Source organism: Rhinolophus sinicus, linkage group LG04 (assembly GCF_036562045.2).
Source record: "Rhinolophus sinicus isolate RSC01 linkage group LG04, ASM3656204v1, whole genome shotgun sequence".
Classification (NCBI taxonomy): domain Eukaryota; kingdom Metazoa; phylum Chordata; class Mammalia; order Chiroptera; family Rhinolophidae; genus Rhinolophus; species Rhinolophus sinicus.
Genome location: NC_133754.1, coordinates 177,182,258 through 177,207,301, shown reverse-complemented (window position 1 = coordinate 177,207,301; position 25,044 = coordinate 177,182,258). Strand labels below are relative to the sequence as shown.

At 36.8% G+C, this 25,044-nt stretch overlaps 1 protein-coding gene across 1 annotated transcript; it reads left to right on the top strand.

Annotated features, from left to right (window-relative positions):
- Nucleotides 1-1,102: 1,102 nt before the first annotated feature.
- On the top strand, nucleotides 1,103-25,044 carry RAB14 (RAB14, member RAS oncogene family). Its single transcript, XM_019731221.2, has 8 exons — nucleotides 1,103-1,377; nucleotides 10,560-10,618; nucleotides 11,732-11,785; nucleotides 13,112-13,289; nucleotides 16,892-16,958; nucleotides 21,093-21,180; nucleotides 21,518-21,548; nucleotides 22,767-25,044. The coding sequence occupies exons 2-8, from the start codon at nucleotides 10,567-10,569 to the stop codon at nucleotides 22,942-22,944; spliced, it is 648 nt and encodes a 215-aa protein (XP_019586780.1). The 5' UTR covers nucleotides 1,103-1,377; nucleotides 10,560-10,566; the 3' UTR covers nucleotides 22,945-25,044.

Below are 25,044 nucleotides of genomic sequence, written 5' to 3'. Positions count from 1 at the left end.
TATTTTCAGGGAAACAGGGTGGGAAGTTGCAGAGCAGGGATTTGCACCCAGGTACTTCGGAAAATAAGATTTGTAAATTGCCATACATTTTTCCAATGAAATCCCACTTGCCCATGGCAAAACCAGCTTATGAAAGGTATTAAGTGCCATGAGTGAGCTTGAACTTCGTTTTGGGGGATTGAGGCACAGTGGTGTTATCCATTAGGCACAGTGCCTAAGGCCCATAATACTTTTAGGGGCCCACAATGTTTCAAGTGCTTTAAAAATCAGAAGAGAAAAATTAACTTTTAGGTTGAAGAAAATGTTTTACGCTATAGTATATTCATCCATACCAATGCAGTTGTAAAATGTGAATTATATATATATAGATCCACAAGCACAAGGCAAAAGTGCCTAGGACCCACGAAAATCATAACACGGCCTTGTACCGAGGTGGGCTAAACTTTATGGGAAGGTGATAACAAGCAGACCAAATTGGAACATGGGGAGGTGGTGGATTAATTCTGAAAAATGTGGTCACAATTTCTCTCCTCCCATCAAAGATACCCCAAAGAGAGGTTAAACGGGACACAGGTGAAACATAGGGCAGAAAGTGCCACTTCCTAGCTGCATGATCTTGGACAAGTGACTTGATCAATCTGACCCTCAGTTTCGCTGTCAATAAAATGGGAATATGTACTCCCTGGGGTTGTTGGACAGGGACCTAGTGTGCCTTGCTCACCGCTATGCATGAAGCGCTCAATAAACACATGCTGAGTGAGGTAATGTGTACTTATCACAGTGGCTGGTGGCCCGTAAGCGTCCAGTAAGTGGCAGTTGCTGGCATTAAACATTGTAAAAAGTCCTCAAAGCGACAGCCCTATCCTGAAAGACCCAGACGTACCTCAGCAGCTTCTACGCGGACCTGCGCAGTAAACCGCGCTTGCGCATAAGCGCTTTCCTCCGCCCCTTCAAGCGTGAGGGCCCGTGGGGCGGGCTCCGGCGGCGGCGCGACTAGTCCAGGAGGGAGGATTGAGGAAGAGGCGTGGCCAGTAGGCCGGGCCCCAGCCACCTCCTTCCGAGCTCCGCCAGTTGCGCGCGCATCCTCCACCCCCCTTCTTTTGTGGTCCGGCCCATTGCGAGGGTGACAGGAAACCCTGTGCAGGGAGCGCCGCCATCTTGGACCTGCCCGAGGAAGATCCTGAGGGAGCCGCCAGAGCAGTCGCCGCTGCCACCGCTACTGCCGCCAGTGCGTCTGCACCCCTTCGGCTAGCCCGCTACCTGCCGGGGCCTCGGCCGACCCCCTCCGCCCCTCTCCCGCTGCTCTCGCACTCCTCTTCCTCGTCCTGACGCCCCCCTCCCTCCCGGAAAGCTGCCCAGCCACCAGCAACCCCCCAGGTAACCCAGGCCTTCCGCAGTGTCCCTCCGGCCGAGGCCTCCTCGCCCGGCTCTCCGATGGCAGAGTGTAGGGAAGACAGCGAACCCTGGCCGCGGGCAGGCGGCGCCGCAGGGCCGGCCCTGTCAGGCCACGGCGAGCCCGGGGTCGCCCCGGTGCCCGGCCTTCCGGGACTCCCGTGGGGGGCGAGGGTGTCCCCGCGCAGCGCCCGCCTCAGCCTCTGGTGCTCCTCGCCCAGCGGAGAGCTTCGAGGCGTGCCGGGCAGGGTGTGTTCGGCCTCGCCTTCCCCGCCTCCTCGGCGGGACTGGGCAGACTGGCCTCGCCGCAGGCCCCTCTCCTGGCTGCGGTTCCCGGAGGCTGCGGACCACCCCCGCGGTAGTTACGCACGCGAGCCGCGCCGCCTTGCAGCCCACGAGCCCCAGACGTGGCAGTCCCCGTCCCCTAGGCCGCTTCTGGCCCCGAGTACAAAAGGCAGCACCTCGCAGCGTCGCCGGCATGTTGGACTAGTGCCGGTGCCCTTGTGGATGTGGGCAGACCGTGTCTGGGCTCGGGCTGGGTGGAGGAGGAGGTCTCGGGGTCGGTGCTTGCGAGGTTCCGGTTTGGGTGAGCCCCTAAAAGGCCCGTGACATCCTCTAAGGCCCTGAGCCCGGATAGCATCGAGAAATAATGAAGAAGATCAAAAGTTTTGGCATTTGTAGGATTGAAGAAGGAACAAGCATGTTTCGATGGTTTTCACTTCACTTGTGTGCCAGGCACCGGATTTAGTCGTCTTCAGACGGGTTTATCTTAGCTCGCGGTGATAAGTCGAGTGATCTCCATGTTACAAGTGAGGAAACTGAGGCTTGAAGTTGTGATGTGGCTGGTTAACGACGGTGCCGGCAAACTCGCCTCTCCCTACACGGTGGCTGGTTTTTACTACACGGGTTAGGCTTGAGTTCATAGACACGACCTTTTAAAAAGTAGCTACAGCTTGATTGCTTTTTTCCTATTTTTGCATTGAATGACAGCTGATGGCTCCCTTATAACCCCAAAGTCTGTCGCGTCAGCGACTACACTGCCAGTCCGCATTCTCACAACCCCACAGAGGAGATGGCAACATTTCCATATTGTCTGTAGAAGAAACGGGGGGTTGCCAGAGAACAAGTGCTTTCCTGGTGGCCCCATAGAAATTTTACAAAGTTGGCTGCTCGTTTCATTAACTGTCTCCACCGCCTTTTATCTAAATGTGGTTATCGAGGACAAACCTTGCAATAATCGAGCTCCCACTCCTCCTCCCCCCAAGACTTCCCCAAAATTTTTCCTCAGGGTTTTGCTTGGGCCCTGTCACTTGGTCATGCCTTGACGTATGTAGTGTACTTTGACTTTCTAGTTCAGTGACTCTAAGCAAGTTACTTAACCTCTCAGACTCAGTGTCCTTATCTATATCGGGGATAATAGTACCTACATTTTAGAGTTGTGGGGATTAAATGGGATTAAAAGCCCTTAGCATGTTGCTTGGCATATAGGTAGTTAAGTGCCCCAATTGCATGTAGTGAGTGTTTTGTGGAAGAAGTGAGAGGAGATTGACTTTTGGAGCGTTAGACCTGGGCCTAAATCTTAGCTTTCCCTTTAGTAGTTTATGATCAAGGATATATCACCCCTCTGAGCTCATTCTTTATCTGTAAAATGAGTTTTTACGGTTAGAGATGTTTATAAAGTAGCTGGAGTAATTAGGCACGCAGTAAGTGGCAGTTGCTGTAAAGATGTGAAACCTTAGATTCTAATAACCTAAAAAATTCCTTGGAATTAAAGCTACATTTTAAAAAGTTTTTGCTCTTTATATTTTATGTTATACTTTATAGTTGTGTTATGCTTCAACTATGCAACAGAGTTTGGGGTGTTCTTACAATTAATTTTTATCAGTATTAAATATGTGCATAATCTTAGTAAGATGTACTATTAGAGGAAATTTTGGTTAAGGCAAATAAAATGTGTTAAAACTAGGGCTATTGTGAGATGTTTAATTTTTTAAAAAAAGCTCGATAGTACGTGGTTAAAAATGCCAGGCATGGCTGGAGACAACAGTGTATAAATAGAAATATCAAAGATGTTGTGCTTTACTTTTTAAAAACTTTTCTATTCTAGATAATTTTTTACGCTATAGAGTAGCATGCTGAGCCTCCACATACCACCTATCAGCCAGTGTCAGCAGTGATCAGCCTTGTTTTATCTACATACACCTTTATCCTCTCCACCCACTTATTTTGAAGCAAATCTCAGCATAGCATTTCATCAGTAAAATTTTCACTATTACTAATCTTAACTGTAGTAGGAAGTGCAGGGTTTTTTTGGTTTTGTTTTTTTCCCATATACTTTCCTTCTATGAACAGAGGTGCTGTTTAGGAGTACTTTGTTTCCTATTCATAGCAAGCATACTATCATAGTTAGAAACATTTTGCTCTTCTCTTGACACATTAAGGAGTCCAGTGTTTTTTCCTTACATTGTTAATTTGTATAAAAGTGTAACATTAAATAACTTGTCAAAAGTGAGTTTTTTAAAGTGTGTTTCAGAAAATGAGTGGGTTATTTTCAGAGATTGTATTACTATTGAGGAAAGGAAACTGACCACTCATTTTGATTAGATTAACTACGGAAAAGTTTTGCGTCCACTTGCGTGACAAATCAAGTAACATTCCACTTTACTGGATCTATAAGCAAATCAAAATGCTTCTGTTCTTGAGTTCCATGAGGTAAGGACAGTGTGGATTTTTTTTTTTTTTTATCATTACTGTATTGTTAAAGTCCAGCACAAGGCTTTTGATTGCTAGATGCTCAACAAATATGTTTACATTGGAATCTCAAAAGCAGTCTGTCTTGGCTCTGGTGTTCTTAACAAGATGTCTTGCATGTAAAAAAACAAAAAAACAAAAACTGATTTCAACAGTAAGGATCAGAATTTAAATCACCTGAAATAGTTAATGGGTTGCTTTTTTCCTGTGTTGTCTTGAGTCAGTTATGTAAAAATTACACAGTAACACCATGTGTTCTGAGGATTAGAATAAAATAGCTATATAACAGTTGTGAAAAGATTAGTCAGACATAGTGCATAAGTTAACACAGTAAGAATCCAAACTATATTCAAAAACAAAACAAAAAAACAGAAAAAATACCCTTGATTATCAGTGTGATTTTTGTTTGTATTTTGAGGCTGATTGGCCTCATGTGATGGTCCCTGTATTATTGATAAATGTAGAAGTAATGTTGGAAATATGAATGGGAGTTCTTTTGTTTTTGTTCATTCTTTCATTTGTTTTACATCAGAATTGTATGTAAAATGCTTTTAAAATATTTTAAAAATCCTTTATTTGCTCTACTTTTAATATTTAAGAATAGTACATACTCATACTATCAGAGCAGGAATACATAAAAGAAGTTAATAATTTCCCCCTTCCCTTTTTCTACTCTCAGACCATGTGTTCATTTTTCACAATTTGGGGTGTATCCTCCTATGTTATATGTATATAGGATTGAGAGAGAGAATGTATGTTTAAAATGGTACATACTATTGCATAAAACTCTGCAACAGGTTTTTTCTCACAAAATTTTTAACAAAATCATTTATATGTTTCCAGTTAATACATATATTTCTAAGTGGTTTTTAAACTACGTGTATATTGTTTCATAGTACAGATGTACTTTATTCAGTCATCTCCCTGTTGATAGGAGTATGGTTGTTTCCAGTTTTTTTGCTGTAAAAATGCTGCATTAAATGCATTTGAACCCGTAACCTTGTGGACTGAAGCTTTTGTTTCTGTAGAGTATTTCTAAGTGGGTTTCTTGGCCAAAGGGTGATTTGGATTATTACTATTTTTTTTAATTTCTTTACATGTACATCTTTGTTTTGTATTTATTTATTTTTGACTTATAAATTCAGCACAAAGATCAGTTTCTCTGACCAAGTATAGATTTCTTTTTAAAAAAGATTTTTATTAAAATATATCTAACATACAATATTATATTAGTTTTAGTGTACACCATAGTTAGTCAACATTTATATACCTAAAAAAGTGATCACCATGATAAGTCCAGCAACCATCTGACACCATACCACACTATCACAATATTATCAACTATATTCTTTATGCTGTACTTAATATCGCCATGACTATTTCGTAACTACCAATTTACACTTCTTAATCCCTTCCCCTTTTTCACCCATCTCCCCCAAAGCTCCTCCCATCTGGCAACCCTCAGAATTTTCTCTGTATCTATGAGTTTGTTTCTGTTTTGTTTGTTCATTTATCTTGTTCTTTAGATTCCACATATAAGTGAAAGCTGAGTTGGATTATTTTTTAACATTTTAAAATATATACCGATTACTTCTAAAAAATGTGGCAATTCAGACTCCCACAAGCAGAGGGTATGAAAGTGCCTACCTTCAGATCTGGATCTGCAAATTTCAAAACTAATCCTTTATATGTCTGTATAACTATTTGGAAAGGTGTTTGATTCAGTACATGGAGACCATGCAATTCTGTTTTTGGCACAATGATTAAGTATTTAATATGCATTTAGTAACTACACACACACACACACACACACACACACACGCCTGGAAATGCATCTATGATTTTGTTAAGTGAAAAAAAGCGCATTGTAGAGTTTTATGCAATAGCAAGCCCTAATTTAAAAGTTTATTTCTCATCTTAACAGTGGTGTGTTTCATTTTCAAGAGGTAAGGTTGAGAAATCCCTTGTTAAAGCAATATCAAGCATAGTTAATATTTAAAAGGGGCCACACAGCAATTATTAGTGTTTAATTATGCATTTAGTAAACATTTCTCTTGACAGCCAGAAAGTTCAGAGCTAAATTTTACGTGCACTGATAGTAAAACTATTACCCTAAATTTTTATTGTAATTATCCTTCATCTTTCTCTGATTTTGATTGTTTTGTTTTTAATCAGTCTACATATAATACAGTCTACATATAAGGTAGTTTTAATAAGCTACCTTAGAGAAAATCAGGTTCTTTGGAACTAGTTCAAGTTCCAGCTCTGCTATTTACTAACTTTGTAACACTGGCAAATGTGAATTTCTCCAAACCTCTATTTCTTCAGTTTTTACATGGACATGGTGATTCTGCAATTATGAGAATTAAGTAGGAATTATATAAGACAGCGTAAGGAAAAGGAGTACAGCTCATCACATGGTTTACTCTTAACAAATGTTAGTTCCCTTCAGAAACTTTTGTAAGTAGATGTAATATGAATTATTATTACTAGTATTATTTATCCATATCTACAAGTACTGATAATAGTGCATCCTCTGAAGTTAATTTTTAAATACTGCTTATTCAGAATATTAAATGAGAACCCAATGAATGAACTGAGAAAGATTTGTGTCCCAAAGTACCACTATAGAGTTTCATAGATGTACTCACAGGAGGAGACAGGATGGTGTAAATGGTTAAGGGGGGGTGGGGGTTTAACAGTCAAAACAGTCCTGAGTGCACTGTAGATTGACCACTTAGCTGTGTGACCTGGACATGTTACTCACCTGTTCAGCCTTTCCTCATCTGTAACGTAAGGATAATAGTCACTATTTTATAAAAGTAGTAGTAAGAATTAATGAGAAGGCATGTATTTAGCCCATTGCCTGGCATATATGAAGTGCCTAATAAATGGTAACTATAACAGTTGTGTTTGTTATTAGTTTACAGGTTCATCATGTGTTTAATGATGCCTATTGCCTGAATGAAGTACTCTTTTTTTTTTTAAATCAAAGACATTAAAGGAGAACTTATGCACATGTGAATTTTACTCAAATGCTTTTTGTAAAACATGGAAGAAAGTGCATTCTAATCATACCAGCAGTTGTGCACAAGTTACAGAATATTACTAAGGTTTTTCTAATTAGTGCTGAGTGGACTCATGTTTTCAGTGTTTGAATGAGACTAACATTTCTTAAGCCCTTTTTGTTTTTGACTTTTCAGTAAATAAAGCAGAAGCACCCTTAAGTAATAGGGGAAAAACGTAAGCATAGTTTAGAATATATTCCTCACATTATCACCTAACAGTGGCATGTTTCATGTTTAAGAAATGAGGTTGAGAAATCCTTTGTGAAAGCATTATTAAGCATAGTTAATTTTTAGATGGGGCCACTTGAATATAGTTCTACTGCAAATACATAAATTTGAGTGTTATCAATAAACTATGGGAGTATATTTAAATTTAACTAGTATATGACCTTAGAGTAAGAAAAGGAGGACCTTCGATAAGATTGGGGTGATAGCTTCGTAAGTTATATAAGTGTCTAATCACTACGTTGTATACCTGAAACTAATATGATATTGTATGTCAGTAATTGAAAAAGATTTTAAATCATTTAAAAAAAAATAAAATATATATATATAGTTTAAAAAAAGAAAGAAAAGGAGGAGTGTTAGCGGCTACAGTGCTAGGTATTTTCAGCCTTCCTTGTGTACTGAAATTAGTAAATTTGAGCCATTTTTCTTTAACTCTGCTTTTAGGATTTTTATTTGTAATTTTAAAGAAACTTGAGCCAGAAAATTGCGTGGTGAAGTGGATACAGGGTGCTGGTATTCAATTTGAAATAGTGATCATTCTCTTTTATTTGAAAATAGTTTGTATTACTTAATACTTGGTAATTTTAAAAAACATTTTCAAAATTAGTTATCTCAGTAGATATTTAATTAATGAATTAAATTGTGTGATAATTAGCAAGTACATAAGTCAGTATAACTAGAACTGGGTTGTAATTTCATGATTAGCCTTTAGAGCATTTCAGGGAAAAATTGATGTTAGAAGCCATAGTTTTAACATAATGAAATGGAAGAAAGCAGAGTATGTACAGCTACAACTTTCAGTAACAACAGGGAAAAGAAACAGGAAAATCAGAAGGGGGGAAAACATGAGAGAAACTAATTTAAAGCTGACTGATTACTTTTCCCCAAGTTTGAATGGGGAAAGATGAGGTAAAAATTAATAGAAGAAAAGAGTCTGGGTCTGGGATGAGTGCAAGTTAAGAAACTATAACCTTGAAATACCATTTTTACTGTGAGAGGTTATTTTTTTCCTTGTGTTTGGGATCTGCTTCAGAGATCTGGTGAATAATCCAGACCAATTTTAGCCTCAGGACCAAGTTCTTTCTTAAATGTTTTGAGTCCCTGGTGTTTGGAAAAAGGGAATCAAGTTATGATTATCAGAAGCAGAGCTAATCTAACTAGAAAAACCCCCTTTCCTGAAAGAACTGGTTAAGGGAGTTTTCTGTGATGTCAAAGACTGATTAAAAATGTGTTACAACAAGTCAAGCTGGAATGGGTAGCAGGGCATCCACTTTTGTAGAATGTAATTCATACAGCTAAGTGGGAAGACTGCATTTTGTGAAGTGGTCATCTAATAATCTACAACTTTCCCTTTCCTGATAACAATAATTCACTTACTTTAAATATATACTTTTTCTATAGATTAAATTTTATTAGTTATATAGAAATTTTATTTGAAATATATAAAGGTGTTAATTTCAGTAAATTAATTTCTCCAGTCATACCAAATGTCTAGCTTGTGTAATGTGAGAGTTCACTAAAACAGTAAAAACTAGATTAAAAAAATACTGGGAATCAGGTTTCCTAAAATGAGGTTAGACCTTCATATATATAAAGAATTTTTATCTTTGTTTAAACTGAAAACTGGTTTGAGAATAATTTTATTGGAAGTTATTACCAGTATTAGAATTCACCTCTTATTTCTCTGGCACCCAGCACAATGTCTCACACATTCAAGGCATTCATTTGAATAAATGGAAAGGTTTTTTTTTTTTTTTTTTTAAGATTTTTATTGGGGAAGGGGAACAGGACTTTATTAGGGAACAGTGTGTACTTCCAGGACTTTTTTCCAAGTCAAGTTGTTGTGCTTTCAATCTTAGTTGTGGAGGGTGCCGTTCAGCTTCAAGTTGTCCTTTCAGTATTAGTTGTGGAGGGCGCAGCTCAGCTCCAGGTCCGGTTGGCATTGCTACTTGCAGGGGGCGCAGCCCACCATCCCTTGTGGGAGTCGAACCGGCAACCTTGTGGTTGAGAGGACGCGTTCCAACCAACTGAGCCATCCGGGAGCTCAGCGGCTGCTCAGCTCAAGGTGCCGTGTTCAATCTTAGTTGCAGGGGGCAGAGCCCACCATCCGTTGTGGGACTTGAGGAGTTGAACTGGCAACCTTGTGGTTGAGAGCCCACTGGCCCATGTGGGAATCGAACCGGCAGCCTTCAAAGTTAGGAGCATGGAGCTCCAACCACCTGAGCCACTGGGCCGGCTCCCCCACCTGTTTTTTTTTTTTAAGTTATTAAAACTAGGAGACAAATTAGAATTCTTTAGGTTACATCTATCTGAGGTTAAGGAATGGGTTGTGATCTTTTTGAAATATCTTCTTTTACGTAAACTTTCAAATTTTACAACCATGAGTCCTATTTTATGCCATTATTTCTCTCAGCTCCTAAAATAGTATTTAGCCAACATTTTATATATAATCTTCAAATCCTACATTTGGTTGAGCTATATGAAATTGCCAATAATTGACTTAAAAAATTTACAAGAATAGTTTCATATGGTTCTAATTTTGACATTAATTTAGTTTGGAAGTAATATATTGATTGCTGTTTCTTTGGATGTATGCTCACCATTGATTTAAAGTAGAGTAAAAATGTTATTATGAGTTTATAAGTCACTTTTTAAAAACATTCTATTGTAAAATCAAGGCATTCTGAACAAGTAGGCCATCAGTAATTCACCTTACCAGTTAATGGGGATGGGATGTTGGGGTGAGGGGAGGGGGAAAGAAGGTCTAATTATAATGAAGTTTAGCTTGAATTCATAAAGATTCCCTTATTTGAAATTTTCCAGAGTAACATTTCTTACGGGATATTTCCAAGTGGGAAATATGGGAATTGTTTTGATATAAATGGTTTCTTACATTTGTACAGATAATACATGAGAATGTTAAATGAATGTTCATCTGTGAAAATTTATGCATTTGACCAGTTTGGGGAATGCAGTTTTTCTCTGACTTGTAACCAACATTTTGTTCATAATCAGTGTGCTTTATTTTATATATCTTTAAAGGATAGCAATGATCAGCTTGGGTAACTTGTGTGTGCCTTTCTACTGAAGTAACACAATTTTCTTTATTTTTATTTTTAGTGCCACCATGGCAACTGCACCGTACAACTACTCTTACATCTTTAAATATATTATTATTGGTAAGTTTATTTAACTTACACTATTTTTCTCCAAAGGTTAATATACAAAATATTTATATACTAATACTTAACACACTATTCCAGAAGAAGTGAATAATTTTCTCAGGGCAAAATTGAAGCTCCTTTGATAACATTTATTTTTGCATTAACAGTGTACCTTTTGCTTAGTGGCCCTGGATGCTTTTGTAGTACAATTCTGGGTACCCTTTAAAGTAATGTTGGTTGTTCTTGAGGGCTCCTTGAAAGCTTGTTAATACTGGGGATGAAATTAATTTCCTACATGTGCTGATACATTCCAGAAAATATAATGAAAGCTCTCAGAACTCCCTGTATTCCAAAAATTGATAGAGAACATGGATTCAGAATAATTGTACAATATACTATGTAAAATGTAATATTGATGGTTTTTTCCTTAAGTTGCAAGAAGATTTCACTCACTTTCAAAGACAATGCTGTTGACTTAAGTATAGTTGTAAGAGCACAGTTGAAAGTACACATACTTTTCAGTCATTCTTTACATGAGAACAGTTTGACTTAATGTTGAGCTTATGTGACTATACTGTAATGCTTCTTTCACCAATGGTTAAATTGCTGTAGTACAGAAGTGATATCTGTTCTGTTATTGTTTCCATGTAGTGTGTGTTCATTTCTTCTGTGGAATTACACAAAAAATGAAATAAATATGAGATAAGACGGCATCTAGTGAACTAGGCTTCCAAAACTTATTTCTGCTTTGTATATTCTGCTGCCCTATTTATCACTCCTAGGAATCTTGCTTTTACTCATGGGTTAAGGGAAAGAACAATACAAAACTTAGAAACAGCTCAAAGTAAAAAACACTGTTACAACAAATTTCTTTCTTAAAAAGCACTTCCCAGCAGGTGGCTATTAACATAATTTATAACTATACATTCTGTCACTGCTGAAAGTGGGGAATAGTGAAAAACTGACCTGTAGGATCTTTTGAACTCATTATAAATTAGGGAAATACAACTTTTCTAAGTGTCCCTGAAATTTGTGATATTGTAAGGACAATAGCAGTCATTGCACATAATTATAAGAGTATAAAATTGAGAAATGTAATTGCTACTTGAAACTTTTATTTTTAAACAGGGGACATGGGAGTAGGAAAATCTTGCTTGCTTCACCAATTTACAGAAAAAAAATGTAAGTTTAATATGTAAGGTAAAACATTAGTAAATTCTTTATTGTCACTGTTCTATCTTTTACAAAGTGTCATTTTCAGTGTACTCTATGCATTTAAATGTAACCTTTCCCTATATATGTACTTTTGTCTTTAGGGAATGATTTTATTTTTAAAAAGGTACAGATAAAATACACCCACATGTATATTGATTTTTTTATATGCCATATATAATTTGATTCACTTATTTAAATTTTTTTGATGTTAAAAATTCTTAAAAATGTATACTATAATGTCACATCTTTTAACTATAATGTGAAATCTTTTTATTCTCTGATTTTATATTATAGAAATTATCTTATTAGGGGAAACTTGTTGCTTCTTTCATCTGTTAACTTAATAATAGATTGGACATAATTAAAATGGAATTCTGTCTACATTCATGACTTGATTAAAATTCAAAGTACAGCTCTGTTTTGGGTAGTAGGGGAAGGGGTCATTTTATTTTATGTAACCGATAAGCTAAATATAGTTGAAATGGTTTCCGTATAGTTGAAATTATTTGTCTTTTTTTTTTTTTGCTTAATATAACATTTTATGAAGTGTCCAGTGGTCTGTTTGTACTTGCATCTAGAGACTGGTGGGTTTAGGCTTCCTGTGGCCTAATAAGGAAAGGACTAATAAACTTGTCCTATTGGATTAGACATAATTAACTTGCCAATATATAAGTATGTTAAATGTGATGATTTTCTTTGAGATATTGGTAATATTTTCCAGGATAAAAATTTGTTTGAATAATAACCCCTAGAGTCCTAAAACCATTGATTTGTTTATATGTAATGATCAGAAGGATAAGTAGTATAATGTTGGTATTATGAAGAGTTTATTTCAATCTTTTCTTTTAATCAATAGATTATTTCAGATCAGAGGTCAGCAAACAAGAACCTGTGGGCCAAATTCAGTCACTGCCTGTTTTTGTAAATTAAGTTTTAATTGGAATGCAACCATGCCCATTTTATGCATTGTTTATGGCTGCTTTTGTGTTTCAACAGCAGAGTTTAATAGTTGTGACAGAGAACTTTTGGCTTTCAGAACTTAAAATATTTATTATTTGGCCCTTTACAGAAGTTTGCTGACCCTTGTTCTAGTCCATTTATGTGAGTTCTTACTTCTGGGTTTTTGCTGACTTTTTTTTTTTTTTTTTTTAAAGCACTAGTGTTAGTCTATTTATAGCCAATGAGCATTAGTAAGTCATTTGATTGTCCAGTGGATTTTTTTTCCCACTGATATTAATTTGAAGCTTCTTGGAAGTTGGAATATCATATTATATTTCTTTTCCTTCCTAACAGTTATGGCTGATTGTCCTCACACAATTGGTGTTGAATTTGGTACGAGAATAATTGAAGTTAGTGGCCAAAAAATCAAACTGCAGATTTGGGATACAGCAGGACAGGAGAGGTTTAGGGCTGTTACGCGGAGCTACTACAGAGGAGCTGCAGGAGCGCTTATGGTGTATGATATCACTAGGTAAGAAATGAATGATTTTTCAACCTTCATACTGGAAAAAAGAGATCTACTTGAGACAGGGCCGTTTCTTTTTTATTGATTTAGGAATTCTTTAGTTTGTAACTGTGTGACGGTAATTGTGCTTCTTCAGGTTTTATGGTTTCTTTAAATTGCTGTGTAAGACTTGACATAACATGTCGATTTCCTTTTCTGAAAGTGGGTATGACTGAAGAAAAACTTTAGGAGATGCTGGTGGAGCTGACAGAAGAATACAATTCTGAAAAGCAGCATCAGTTGAATTATTTGAGGTGAAATAATATTTTATACCAAACCTTGTTCTTTTTCACTTCAGTAGAAAGCAAGCAAGTCTTGAGGAGTTAACTCTATTTAGTCTCTGGTGTTAAAGTTTACACCTTTTCAAAATAAGGCCAAATAAGGCATTAAATATTTGCTAATCCAACATGGTAGTTATTAAAAGTTCTTATGCTTGCATCTGAAAGTATTTATTAATTCTTTTTTGTCCTAAAATGGACCAAAGAGGCTTACAGTACTTCTGGCAGTGAGATTAAATTTATTTCAACTTAGCTATTTCTGGAAACTCAAAGCACTTTATTCAAAGTAACAAAACAACTGTAAATGTTTGACTTTGGAAAACATGGAAAATTGTGACACTTCATTAAATTCTATGCTGTTTGTCTACTATAAGTTGGAAGATGAACTGGATCACCTTCTGGTAATGCCAAATGTCAGGCGTTGTGACTGTCTCCCTTTTAGGAGGCAAGGTAGGCATGGGTGAGTGGGACCGAGTGATAATTAGACTTTAAAGCGTATTTCCTTTTGCTTTATGCTGTTTCCTAGAATTGGATTGTTTCAGGGTAAAACTGAGTGAAACAGCATTAATGCTGTTCGTATAGCCAGGTAGTGATCAGTAAATAGTTTTGTGAGAAGACTTTTAAAGAACCTGGCCATCTGTACAGGACATCTTTTTGTGAGGGATGCATTCTTAATGACTTCGTATAATTAAAAACTCCATACATTATTAATAAATATGGCAATGTGTGCTTAAACTATATCAATGTATAGTCTTGTAGTTTGTTTTTTGTTTTTTTGGTGTGTGTGTGCTTTTTTTTCTTTTTCTAGCTTTATTGAAATATAATTGACATATAACATTGTGTAAGATTAAGGTGTACAGTGTGATGATTTGATACATGTATGTTTTGCTTTTAAAAATACCTTTTAAACATAGTACATACTTTTGGTAAAATGTGTGTCTGTTTAAATCATCAAAAGTAATTCTGCTGGAAATGACCCAAAAGTCCATCAACTGATGGATGGATAAACAAATGTGGTATATGCATACAATGGTATAGAACTCAGTTATTAAAAGGAAAGAAATGTTGACACATGCTATACCGTGGATGAACCTTGAAAACATTTTGCTAAGTGAAAGAAGCCAGAAATAAAAGGCCACATGTTGTATGATTCCATTTATATGCAATGTCCAGAATAGGCCAATGCATAGAGATAGAAAGTGGATTGCTAGGGGATGGGGATTGGGTGCTGTAGGGCATGGGGTTTCTTTTTTTTGAGGGGGTGTGTGATAGAATTAGAGGGTGGAGATCATTGCACACCTTTGTAAATATTCTTAAAATCACTACATTGTGTACTTTAAAAGGATGGGCCTTATAGTATGTTCATTATATCCCAATAAAACTGTTTACTGAAAAAAAGTACTTTAGGTTTTAGATAGGTGCTTTCTTGACTCAGTGATTCTTCAGAGTGACATTGATGTTGCAGCCATGACACTGATTTTTTTCTATGATTAATCTTGACGTTTTGCAAACTTCAAAGTCCCTGCTTTAATAATACTTTTTATTCTTGGCATTAACTCTTAGTTGTTACAGGGTACTTTCCTAAATTGACAGCATAGCTTATCATGGCAGTTTGTTTGGCTCTATCATTTGATATATCTAACATCCATGCCAAAGTTAGGGATATTGTAGCACTTTTTTTTTAAACACTAGAACCACCAGTTAATGAATTTTGGGTGATATTATAGTTGTAGATTTGAAATTATGATGGTGAATTTTAAATTAATGAAACAGTTACCAGAACCATTGGCAGAAGTTATGGTACCTATAAATAATATAGTTTGTAGGATCTTGATACCACTTACAAAGGATATGTAGATTTCTCTGTTTACCAAAGTGGTGCCAGTATGTAGTTCATTCTTGCTGCCAGCTTTGACATTTTAAAATTCATCAAAATTAGTATAAATATTTTTGGGACTTGTATTATTTAAGGTTTTGTGCATGAAGTAAGGTATGTTTGTTGTATAAAAGCAAGGTATACCAGTACTGCAAATACTGAACCAGTGATAGGGCTTGGCTTTTTAAAAATGACATTTGACCATTGTTTACTTAGAAAATTTGAACATTGGGAAAAAGTAATTTTGATTTATGTGACTTTTTTGACATCTAGGTGGCGATTTGCGTATGATATCTAGCACAGTAAAAAGAGTCTGAGTAAGAAGTTCTTTTCCATTCCCACTGGGAAAGGATTAACTGTTTGGAATGTCGAATTTTATATGAGCACTGGCAGCTGGAGATTATATTCGCAAGGCTGAACTTGAAACACTTTTTTGAGGACCCAATGTGTGTAAAAGGTTCTAGGCCTGACTCTGAATTCATTTAAATGTTTGTGGGCTTCTGTTTCCTCACCTATTAAGTAAGTTAAGATGGATTAATGTTCTGTGAGTCTGTATAAATCAGAAACATTCTTAACCTTCACAATTTTATTATTTTGACACCTTTGGTAAAGTCTGATTGATATTAATATTATACTCTGTATAATATAGTAAATTGGATTTGTTTGCTATTTCAGGACCTACTTGACTAGTAGTGAACCTATGAGTTTTTAAACTCTTGCTTGGAGAAAATGGAGAAATAGGGCAGTCTGAATCCCAAAATGAGTTAGCTGCTGGTAAATAAGAGTACAAAGTTGGGATAAACTCACTGATATCTGGGGACTTGAATTTCCAGTCACATGTATTAAATGCCTTTTTAAAGCCAGTTTTAATGCAGTTGTAATTAGTTTCCTCTTTAAGGAAAGGTGAATTTTTATACCAGCATACTGTGGTGTGACTGTCTTGGTTTCTAATCCGAAAAATTTAAAGACAGATGCAAAAGTGGTTTCCATTGAATGTGTCATTGGTTAGACATTTAGGTACTATTTTGTCTCCATTTTCACAATAATTTTAGGTTTTCAGATTGCAAATTCTGAGTTCAGAATTGTATTCTGTAAATTTTCTATGTTGTTCCTTGCTTGCTTATTGGTTTGTTTATGGGTGTGCTTTTAAATGTAAGCAATTTACTCCTGACATGTAAGTAATTAGAGTTGTTGGATATTGAGTTATTTAAAAATAATAGTTTTAGATTTTTTAAAAGTATGTGTTTGCATTTCACAACTGTTATTCTTTAGGGTAACAATCTAGTCAAAGTAAAAATACTTTTTTAGGTCTGTCAATTAAAGTGTTTATTTTAAATATTTATTGAAATTTCTTTTTTTCTATTGAAATGGCAATTGTTTGTGGCAGTCACAGATGTAAACTTTAATTTTTGCAGAAGAAGTACATATAACCACTTAAGCAGCTGGTTGACAGATGCAAGGAATCTCACCAATCCAAATACTGTAAGTTAAATGATATCTACTAAATGGAAAATTTAAGATCTAAGCTAACCCAAAAAGGACAGCCATTTGCTAGTGGGATTTTTGTGTTTCAGTGATAAGAATGAGAGAATCTTTATTTCTTAAATTGATCGAAGAAAAGTTAACATTTTTTTCAATACTCATTACCCCAGGCTTTTGTTCATGTTTGTGGTTTAAAAAAAAAAAAAAAAAATTATGAATGGGGTGGTGATCTCATATTAAGTAGAGACTATGAAATCTGAAACTATCATTTTAAAAGGGATCTGTACTAGTTTTGTAAAATGTTACCATTAGAAGAAACTGGGCAAAATTTACGAGGAATCTCTGTATTCTTTCTTACGACTGTAGTTATCTCAATAAAATTTCAATTAAAAATAAAGAGTTCTGTATGCTTTAAAAGCTTCTTAGCCAAACTGAGAAGATACTGAGATTTTAAAGGCCAGCCACCATGCTAGGCTCTGCAGTTTACAAAGATAAATGTGGGTCCTTGGCCCACCAAAAGTTATAGTCTAGTAGGGAGATTACCTGCGGAAATACAGATAACTATGCTGAAAAGCAGAGTGAAAAATGAGTTAGAAATAGAGTGATTGGTGCAGTGCTGGGTGGCCCATGGTAAGCATTGCCATCTGGAGAAACCAGCTTTCCAGAGGAGGTGGTGTTTGAGCTGGGAGTTTAGGGGTGAGTAACGTTTTAGTAGATGCTATTAAGGGTATTCCAGGGACAAGTGAGGAAAGGCACTCAGCTGTGACTGACTGAGCTTCTTGAGAACAAGGCCTGTGTCTCATGTCGCTTTGTACCTCAGCAGCTAGAAGAGGCCTGGTTCAGTAAATATGTAATGAGTGGTAAGATTGGCTTTTATCAGGGAACAGCAATTTAATCATATTGAGAGTTAGTTAACATGGTTTGCCTATTATGCCAGGGACAGTGCCTAGAATTTCATATTCATTATCACTTTTTTTTTTATTGAGTGGATGTCAATTTTATTTTTTTCTCTTTTTATTTTTATTTTTTAATTTATTGGGGTGACAATTGTTAGTAAAATTACATAATTTCAGGTGTACAATTCTGTATTACATCATCTATAAATCCCATTGTGTGTTCACCACCCAGAGTCAGTTCTCCTTCTATCACCATATATTTGATCCCCCTTACCCTCATCTCCCACCCCTCATTATCACATTAAACCCACTGCAAACCTACAGATGTATGTTCATAGCAGCTGTATTTTGCAATAGCCAAAACCTGAAAGCAGCATAAATGGCACCGGTGAATGGTTAAACAAGCTGGTACATCCATACAATGGACTACTACTCAGCCATAGAAAGGAATGAACTATTGATTCATGCAGCGACTTAGATGGATCTCAAGGGCATTATGATGAGTGGAAAAAGTCAGTCTCAAAAGATTACATACTGTATAATTCCATTTATAAAACATTCTTAAAAAGACAAATTGTGGAAATGGGAAACAGTTTTGTGGTTGCCAGGGCTTAGCGATGGGGGTAGAGGGGTGTGAGTAGTGTGAGTTGACTATAGAGAGGGCAGCTCCATGCAGTTCTTTGTGGTGATGGAACAGTTCTGTATCCTGATTGAGATGATACAAATCTATACCTGCAAGAAAATTGCATAGAACTAACTATACACACACGAGTGTGTGTAAAACGGGTGAAATCTGAGTAACGGCTGTAGATTGTACTAAATCAGTTTCCTGGTTTTGAGAGTGTACTAGAAGTATGTCAAGTGCTACTGCTGGGAAACCTTGATGAAGGGTATATAGGACCTCTCTACTCTTTTTTGTAAACTTCTGTGATTCTATAGTTATTTCAAGTGAAATGTTAAAAAAACAACAAAAAACACTCACTGTAGAATGTCTTTGAGGAGTATAGTAAAAAATTAGCCATATCCTTCCTGCCTCATTGATGCCTCTTGAAATCTTACCGGATCTTCAGAAGAAAGAAAAATCTCTTCTTTAAGTTCCAGCTCAAATGTTAACATTTTCTATAGCATTGCCTTTGATTTCTATGTGGAAATTACAGCAATCCCCTCTTATCCGCCGGGGATACGTTCCAAGACCCCCAGTAGATGCCTGAAACCACAAATAGTACTGAACCTAATATATACTGTTTTTTCCTATACATATGTGTTCATACCTATGATAGTTTAACTTTTAAATTAGGCACAGTAAGAGATCAACAATAATAAAACAGAAGTTATAGCTATATACTGTAATAAAAGTTATATGAATGTGGTCTCTCTCAAAATCTTTGTTGTATTGTACTTCCCCTTGTGATGATGTGTTGACCGTGGGTAACTGAAAACGAAGCCGTGGATAGAGGGGGAGTACTGTATATACTTTCTCCTTTTGTTGATGGTATATTTCGTGCCTCCGTCTTGTTAGCCACCTTGTCTTCCCTCTCAGGGTGATAAGGAAGCAGTTTGGAAATTCTTCAGGAATTATGAGAGGAGGCATTGTTTCCATTCAGCAAACATTTGTTTAGAGTACCTGTTTTATGATGGCCCTGTAGTAGGCCATTATGACTATCAGTCTTGATTTTTAGGAAAAAAAATTGATTTCTTTTTTTAAGTGTAATTACCTTAGTTTTTGAAAGACTAGTGGACTCCATGTGAAAACTTCTTTCCTTCCTCACTGGTTAGTTGTCCAAACTGATTGGAGAATGCTCACTGTTATACTACTTAACTGCCCTTGCTCAGGGTTTACATTCAGGTCAGAAGTTTATTGGACACCATTTTTTTGGAAGTGGGAGAGCCAGGGGCTGTAATTTCAACATGAAAAAAGTTAATGGTAGAAATCCCTTTTAGTTTAAACCAGGGGTGTCCATACTTTTTTCAACGTTTTTCACCAAGGGCCATATGCAGTAAAATACACAAACAACCGGGCCACTTACTCGAAGTGAAGTACGTATTGCCTCACCTGATTTATTTAAGTAAACTAAATATATTTTTAGAATTTGCTGTGGGCCAATAAAAAATGGATTGCGGGCTGCAGTTTGGACACCCCTGGTTTAAACCATCCATTCCTCAACTATCTGCATCTGGATTAGTGGTAATCTGTTTGGAAGGGGAAGGGAGGTGTGATTTACCAGTTGGTGCCAAATAAGCTTACAGATAGACAGAGACAGTTTATACATAAACCCCACCCCCCCCAGTAAAGTCCAAAACCCTATTTCCCAAGGGTACACACTTTTTTTCTTTAGAACTTTTCAGAGCTGCCTTTAACTTTGGCCTAAGTTTACTTGTATAAAATGATTCCAAAATGAATGTAGTTGTGTGATATTTTGCCTTGGAGCTGAACTCACTGTATATGTGTCCCCCAGCCCCACTGCCCCCCATGAATACACAAACATTTGTAATCAGTTGCCACAAACTTAGTCCTGCCTAGGGATAGTGTGGGGTCGGACAGTATTTGTCTGAAGGTCCCAGTTTGGGTTTTCTACCTGGGTTCCAATGTCCTCCTTACCACTGACTCACTGACTGACCTTTGACCAGTCCCTTTGCCTCATTTGAGCATTAATTTCCTTACCTGTAGCCTGAAGGAGTTGAACTCGTGGTTTTTAAACTTTTTGAGGGTCCCAGAAACTTTTGAAAATCTGATGAGAACCTTGTCTTCAAGGAATGTCCTTGTTTAAAGCATTTTGTGCTTAATTTCAGTGCATTCACAGATCCCCTGGAGCTTGTCCATGAACCCTTAGTAATCTTAGATAAATCTTAATCTTTGGCCTAGATCATATGTGTTTCATGGGCTGTTTTATTTTTGAATGGCTTATGAGCTAAGAATGGTTTTTACATTTTTAAAGATTAAAAAAAAAAAAAAGCAAAGAAGCACATACAAAGAGAGCATATGGGGTCCCAGAAACCTGAAATATATACTCTGCCGTTTACAGAAAGTTTGTGAACCCCTGGCCTAGACGATTGCTGAGATCCCTCTTAATTCTAATGGCTTCATGATTCTGTAGTCCTATCTGGTGGATAATTCCTAGTCCTTGGTTTCCTTTTTAGGCCCACAATGTTTTTCCTATCAAGATTTTAGGATTTCAGAATTTTAAGGATTGATTTAAATGGTTGCTTTTGTTTTAAGGTGTCTTTCTTTACACATTAGGTAATAATTCTCATAGGAAATAAAGCAGATTTGGAGGCACAGAGAGATGTTACATATGAAGAAGCCAAACAGTTTGCTGAAGAAAACGGTGGGTTCCTTTGAAGACTTTTAGTGGTTTTTTTTGGACGGGGGTCACACATGGGAGAATTTCTAAGGAAAGGTGGGGTTTTGATCCTGCAGATTATTTGACAGGTTATTTATTTATTTCCTTTTAATGCAAACTGCTCAAATTTCAAGAATGAAGAAACAGCAAAATGTGTTTGAGAATTCATGGGGTAGTACAATTATTCCCTCCATCTCAAACTCATACTATTTCATAAAATACTGAAAGCTGATGGAACACTTTTATTCAGATATTAACTGAAGAGAAAGTCCTTGTGGGTTAATTTGAAATGTCCTAATCATAGTCTGAATTTTATTTTTAGGCTTATTGTTCCTTGAAGCAAGTGCAAAAACGTAAGTATGGCTAAAATTAGTATATCATTTTCAATCAGATTTCTCTAAGTAGAACCATATATGTGAAACATGTATAATGTATGTATACAGTTGACCTTGAACATGTATTTGAACTTGGGGTCCACTCACACGAGGATTTTTTTCAATTGACTGCAGTTCATTTGACCCACACAATTCAAACCCTCCTTGTTCGAGGGTCAGCTATGTAGTTGGCAATCCACATGTGCGGACTGTAGTTATACATAGATTTTCAACTGCGAGGGAGGTCAGTGCCCTTAACCCTAGTGTTGTTCAAGGGTCAACTGTACATACAAGCTATAATATGTAAGTGCATCATGCTATGGCAGGAACAACAGGAAGCAAACATCCCTTTGCTTCCTGTTTCACATTTCAAAATAATATTTTGTTACTTTTTACCCAAAAGATGATACCTTGATTATGTCCATTGGTAATCCAGATTAATAAATAAAATTGTGTTAACATTTCAGAAGTGTGTGACTTTCACAACTGAGGTTGAGTTTGCATCTTGGACTCAATCTTGGTCAGCCTGTTCATTTAATACTTCTGATCATGGTAAAAAGCATGACTTAAGTAAATACTCTACTCTTATCGGAAGCATAATTAACATTTTCTAATTGTTATTCCAAGTCTATTATTGAACCCGACTCTTACCATAGTTCTTCATTTATTAAGCCAAAAATTCCTTGCAGTGGAGAGAAGCTGGCCCATTTTTGTTTAACCTCATCTGTACTGTTAGTTGTGAGAGAACTGAACTGAAGTTGGAACATGGCTAATCGTGGAATATGTTATCATCACTAAAAACAGTCCAGTTCATGCTTGGCTAATCAGACTATGCAAATCCTGGAATCATCTTTGCAGATATTTCATTTTTGTTCGGAATACCCTCTATTATTACAGAAATGGCCGATCTTAACTGTCATATATTAATATATTAGCATTTTAATGAGTAGAACACACACAGTTATCCAAATATGGTTTGTAGAAACAGCTCAGTACTTTGTTTATATGCTTTCCACAGGAAATATTTTCCCATGTTGTTCTCTTAGTTCAGTCTTCTGGTAATCTCTTATTAGATGACAGTGGCTAAGTTGAAGACATCATGGCAGTTGACTAAAGGTTAGCTAAAGGTCAGTGTATAATGACTTATCTTTTGTAGAAAACTATGGCTCTCAAATAAAGTTGTCAATTGCCTCTTAGGGGAGAGAACGTAGAAGATGCTTTCCTTGAGGCTGCCAAGAAAATCTATCAGAACATTCAGGATGGAAGCCTGGATCTGAATGCTGCCGAGTCCGGTGTACAACACAAACCTTCAGCCCCGCAGGGAGGCCGACTAACCAGTGAACCCCAACCCCAGAGAGAAGGCTGTGGCTGCTAGTGACCTCTTTGCCATGGCTCTCATTTGACCTTTCACCCCTGTCTGTTGGAAGCAGTACTTTTTACTGCCTCACTGTCTTCTGTACATCTTACTGGGTTTAATTACAAAAAAAAAAAAAGATAAACAACTCTGTTGTAAAAACAGTTTAACACAATACTAAACTGCTAAACAACTAGATGTAATCAGGTTATCAAAGGCAAGTAGAGTAATAAATCTCTCCTGCATGGAAAATCTAGACTTTTTTTTTTTCCCCGATTGTCCTCGTGATAGGTATGTCACCAATACATAATTTAAACTGAGCACTGATGCTGGACTTCATGATTTTTACCCCTGCCTCTCTTTGGCTAGGCTTTGTCTCACTATACAGTTTAATTTGACATCTTAAGCCTTTCTCCCCATCTTTAACTGTTCATGTATGTCTGTTGTAACCAATAAGTTTATTGCTGTGAAATGACTTCTGATGCTAGAGAAGGGGTTGTATAACTGCTTTTGTTTTGTTATGTCAGATAAATTCCCCTTTGTGGGCGGCATTTTGGTGGCATTTTTCTTGAGGTTTGCTTCTGTCTTAGCCTTGCACAGGGAAAATATCCATTTAGCTTTTTCTTGTGCTTAATTAATAGCTTTATCTCTTTTTTTTTTACATCATTTTATCCTTTTCTCTTTAGCAGAAAGTAAATATGTATAAAATTTGAAGGAACCGAACTAACATTACATTCTGTGTATATTATTTTAATGAAGAAAATAAATTGATTACTGGCATTGGAACAGTATAAATGACCAGTTTGTACAGTATGACCTCCATGTGACCATGTTATTCCCTTCCACTTCACACAAGGAAATAGACACAACTGCAGTTCACAAGTAATACTGGCTCCACCCTTTGGTGCTGGCGGTGTTTGGGGACATTATGCTGGAAAGAGCTCCTAGAGAGAGGATTAACACTAGCAGATTCTCTTCCATCTTTGCACTGTGGCTTACCTGCTGATTTTCTTAACTGTTCTTGTGCAATCGACAGTGTGCTAACCTGCTTTTCTCTTTTTGTAAACGTTTTGCATTACAGGCTGCATTTCTTGCCTTACTGTATAGAAAAGGAAAAAAGGCTGGGTTTATTATTGCACATTTTAAGCTTTTATACCTTTATCTTGGAATGGTGAGAGTTTGAACCGACAGCCAGAACCACAGGCCTGCTGTTAAGGGATTTTAAATTGTGCATTTTTAACACTACAGTGAAATAATTGAAGAGATCCCTTGCGTTCTTAGATAAGGGGGCTATTTTATGTCATGTTGGCATAAATTATAAAAGGGAAAGTGTTTCTAACTGTTTCAGTGTTTGTGCTGATACAAAGTAAGTTATTACTTTGCACTAAATGGTTTGGCCACTGAATACTGTATTGCAAGGGAAAAAATTTTGTTTCTTTAGACAACAAACTTACGTTTTACCAAGTTCTTTACTTCTGTTGATTGATTTCTAATCGAGTTTCTTCAGGCTGGGAATTCAGACGTTATTTGAAGTAGGATAGGTAAACCTTGGTATATTATATAAAAGGCACTCAGCTCAATGCCGTGTTTAAAATACACATTTAAAATTCCTCTTTACAGACACTAAAGTAAAAATATACCTTTCTGGGTTGTAAACATGTGGTAATACCCAGAGTATTGTATAGTCAATGTTAAATAAAAGCCAAAACTGGAATGTGCAGTAAATAGGATTTGGTTAATTTGTGGACTCATCTTTATTATTGTCTTGAACTTTTTAAAAAAGATGTTGCCTGGAGTGCATTGGTACATTCTGTTAGACTTACCACCACCCGTTTGCTCACACTGTTGCATCACAAGGGACTCACCCAGGGACCATGACCTGCGGGGGTGTGTATATATTTACAGAGACAAAACCAACCAACCGCCCTTTGGAATGTAAGGCAGCAATCACAAACTAAAGATGGGCTTGTCGAGGGGCGATACCTGACGCCCAAAGCCAGTTACAGTGGGTCTCATTGTTTTCGTGACAGGACTTATTCAGACTGCTGTACTCTTCATTTGATGTAACAAAATGCTGTTAATCTAAATATTTGTAAATAAAGTACCTGTATCTAGATTAAA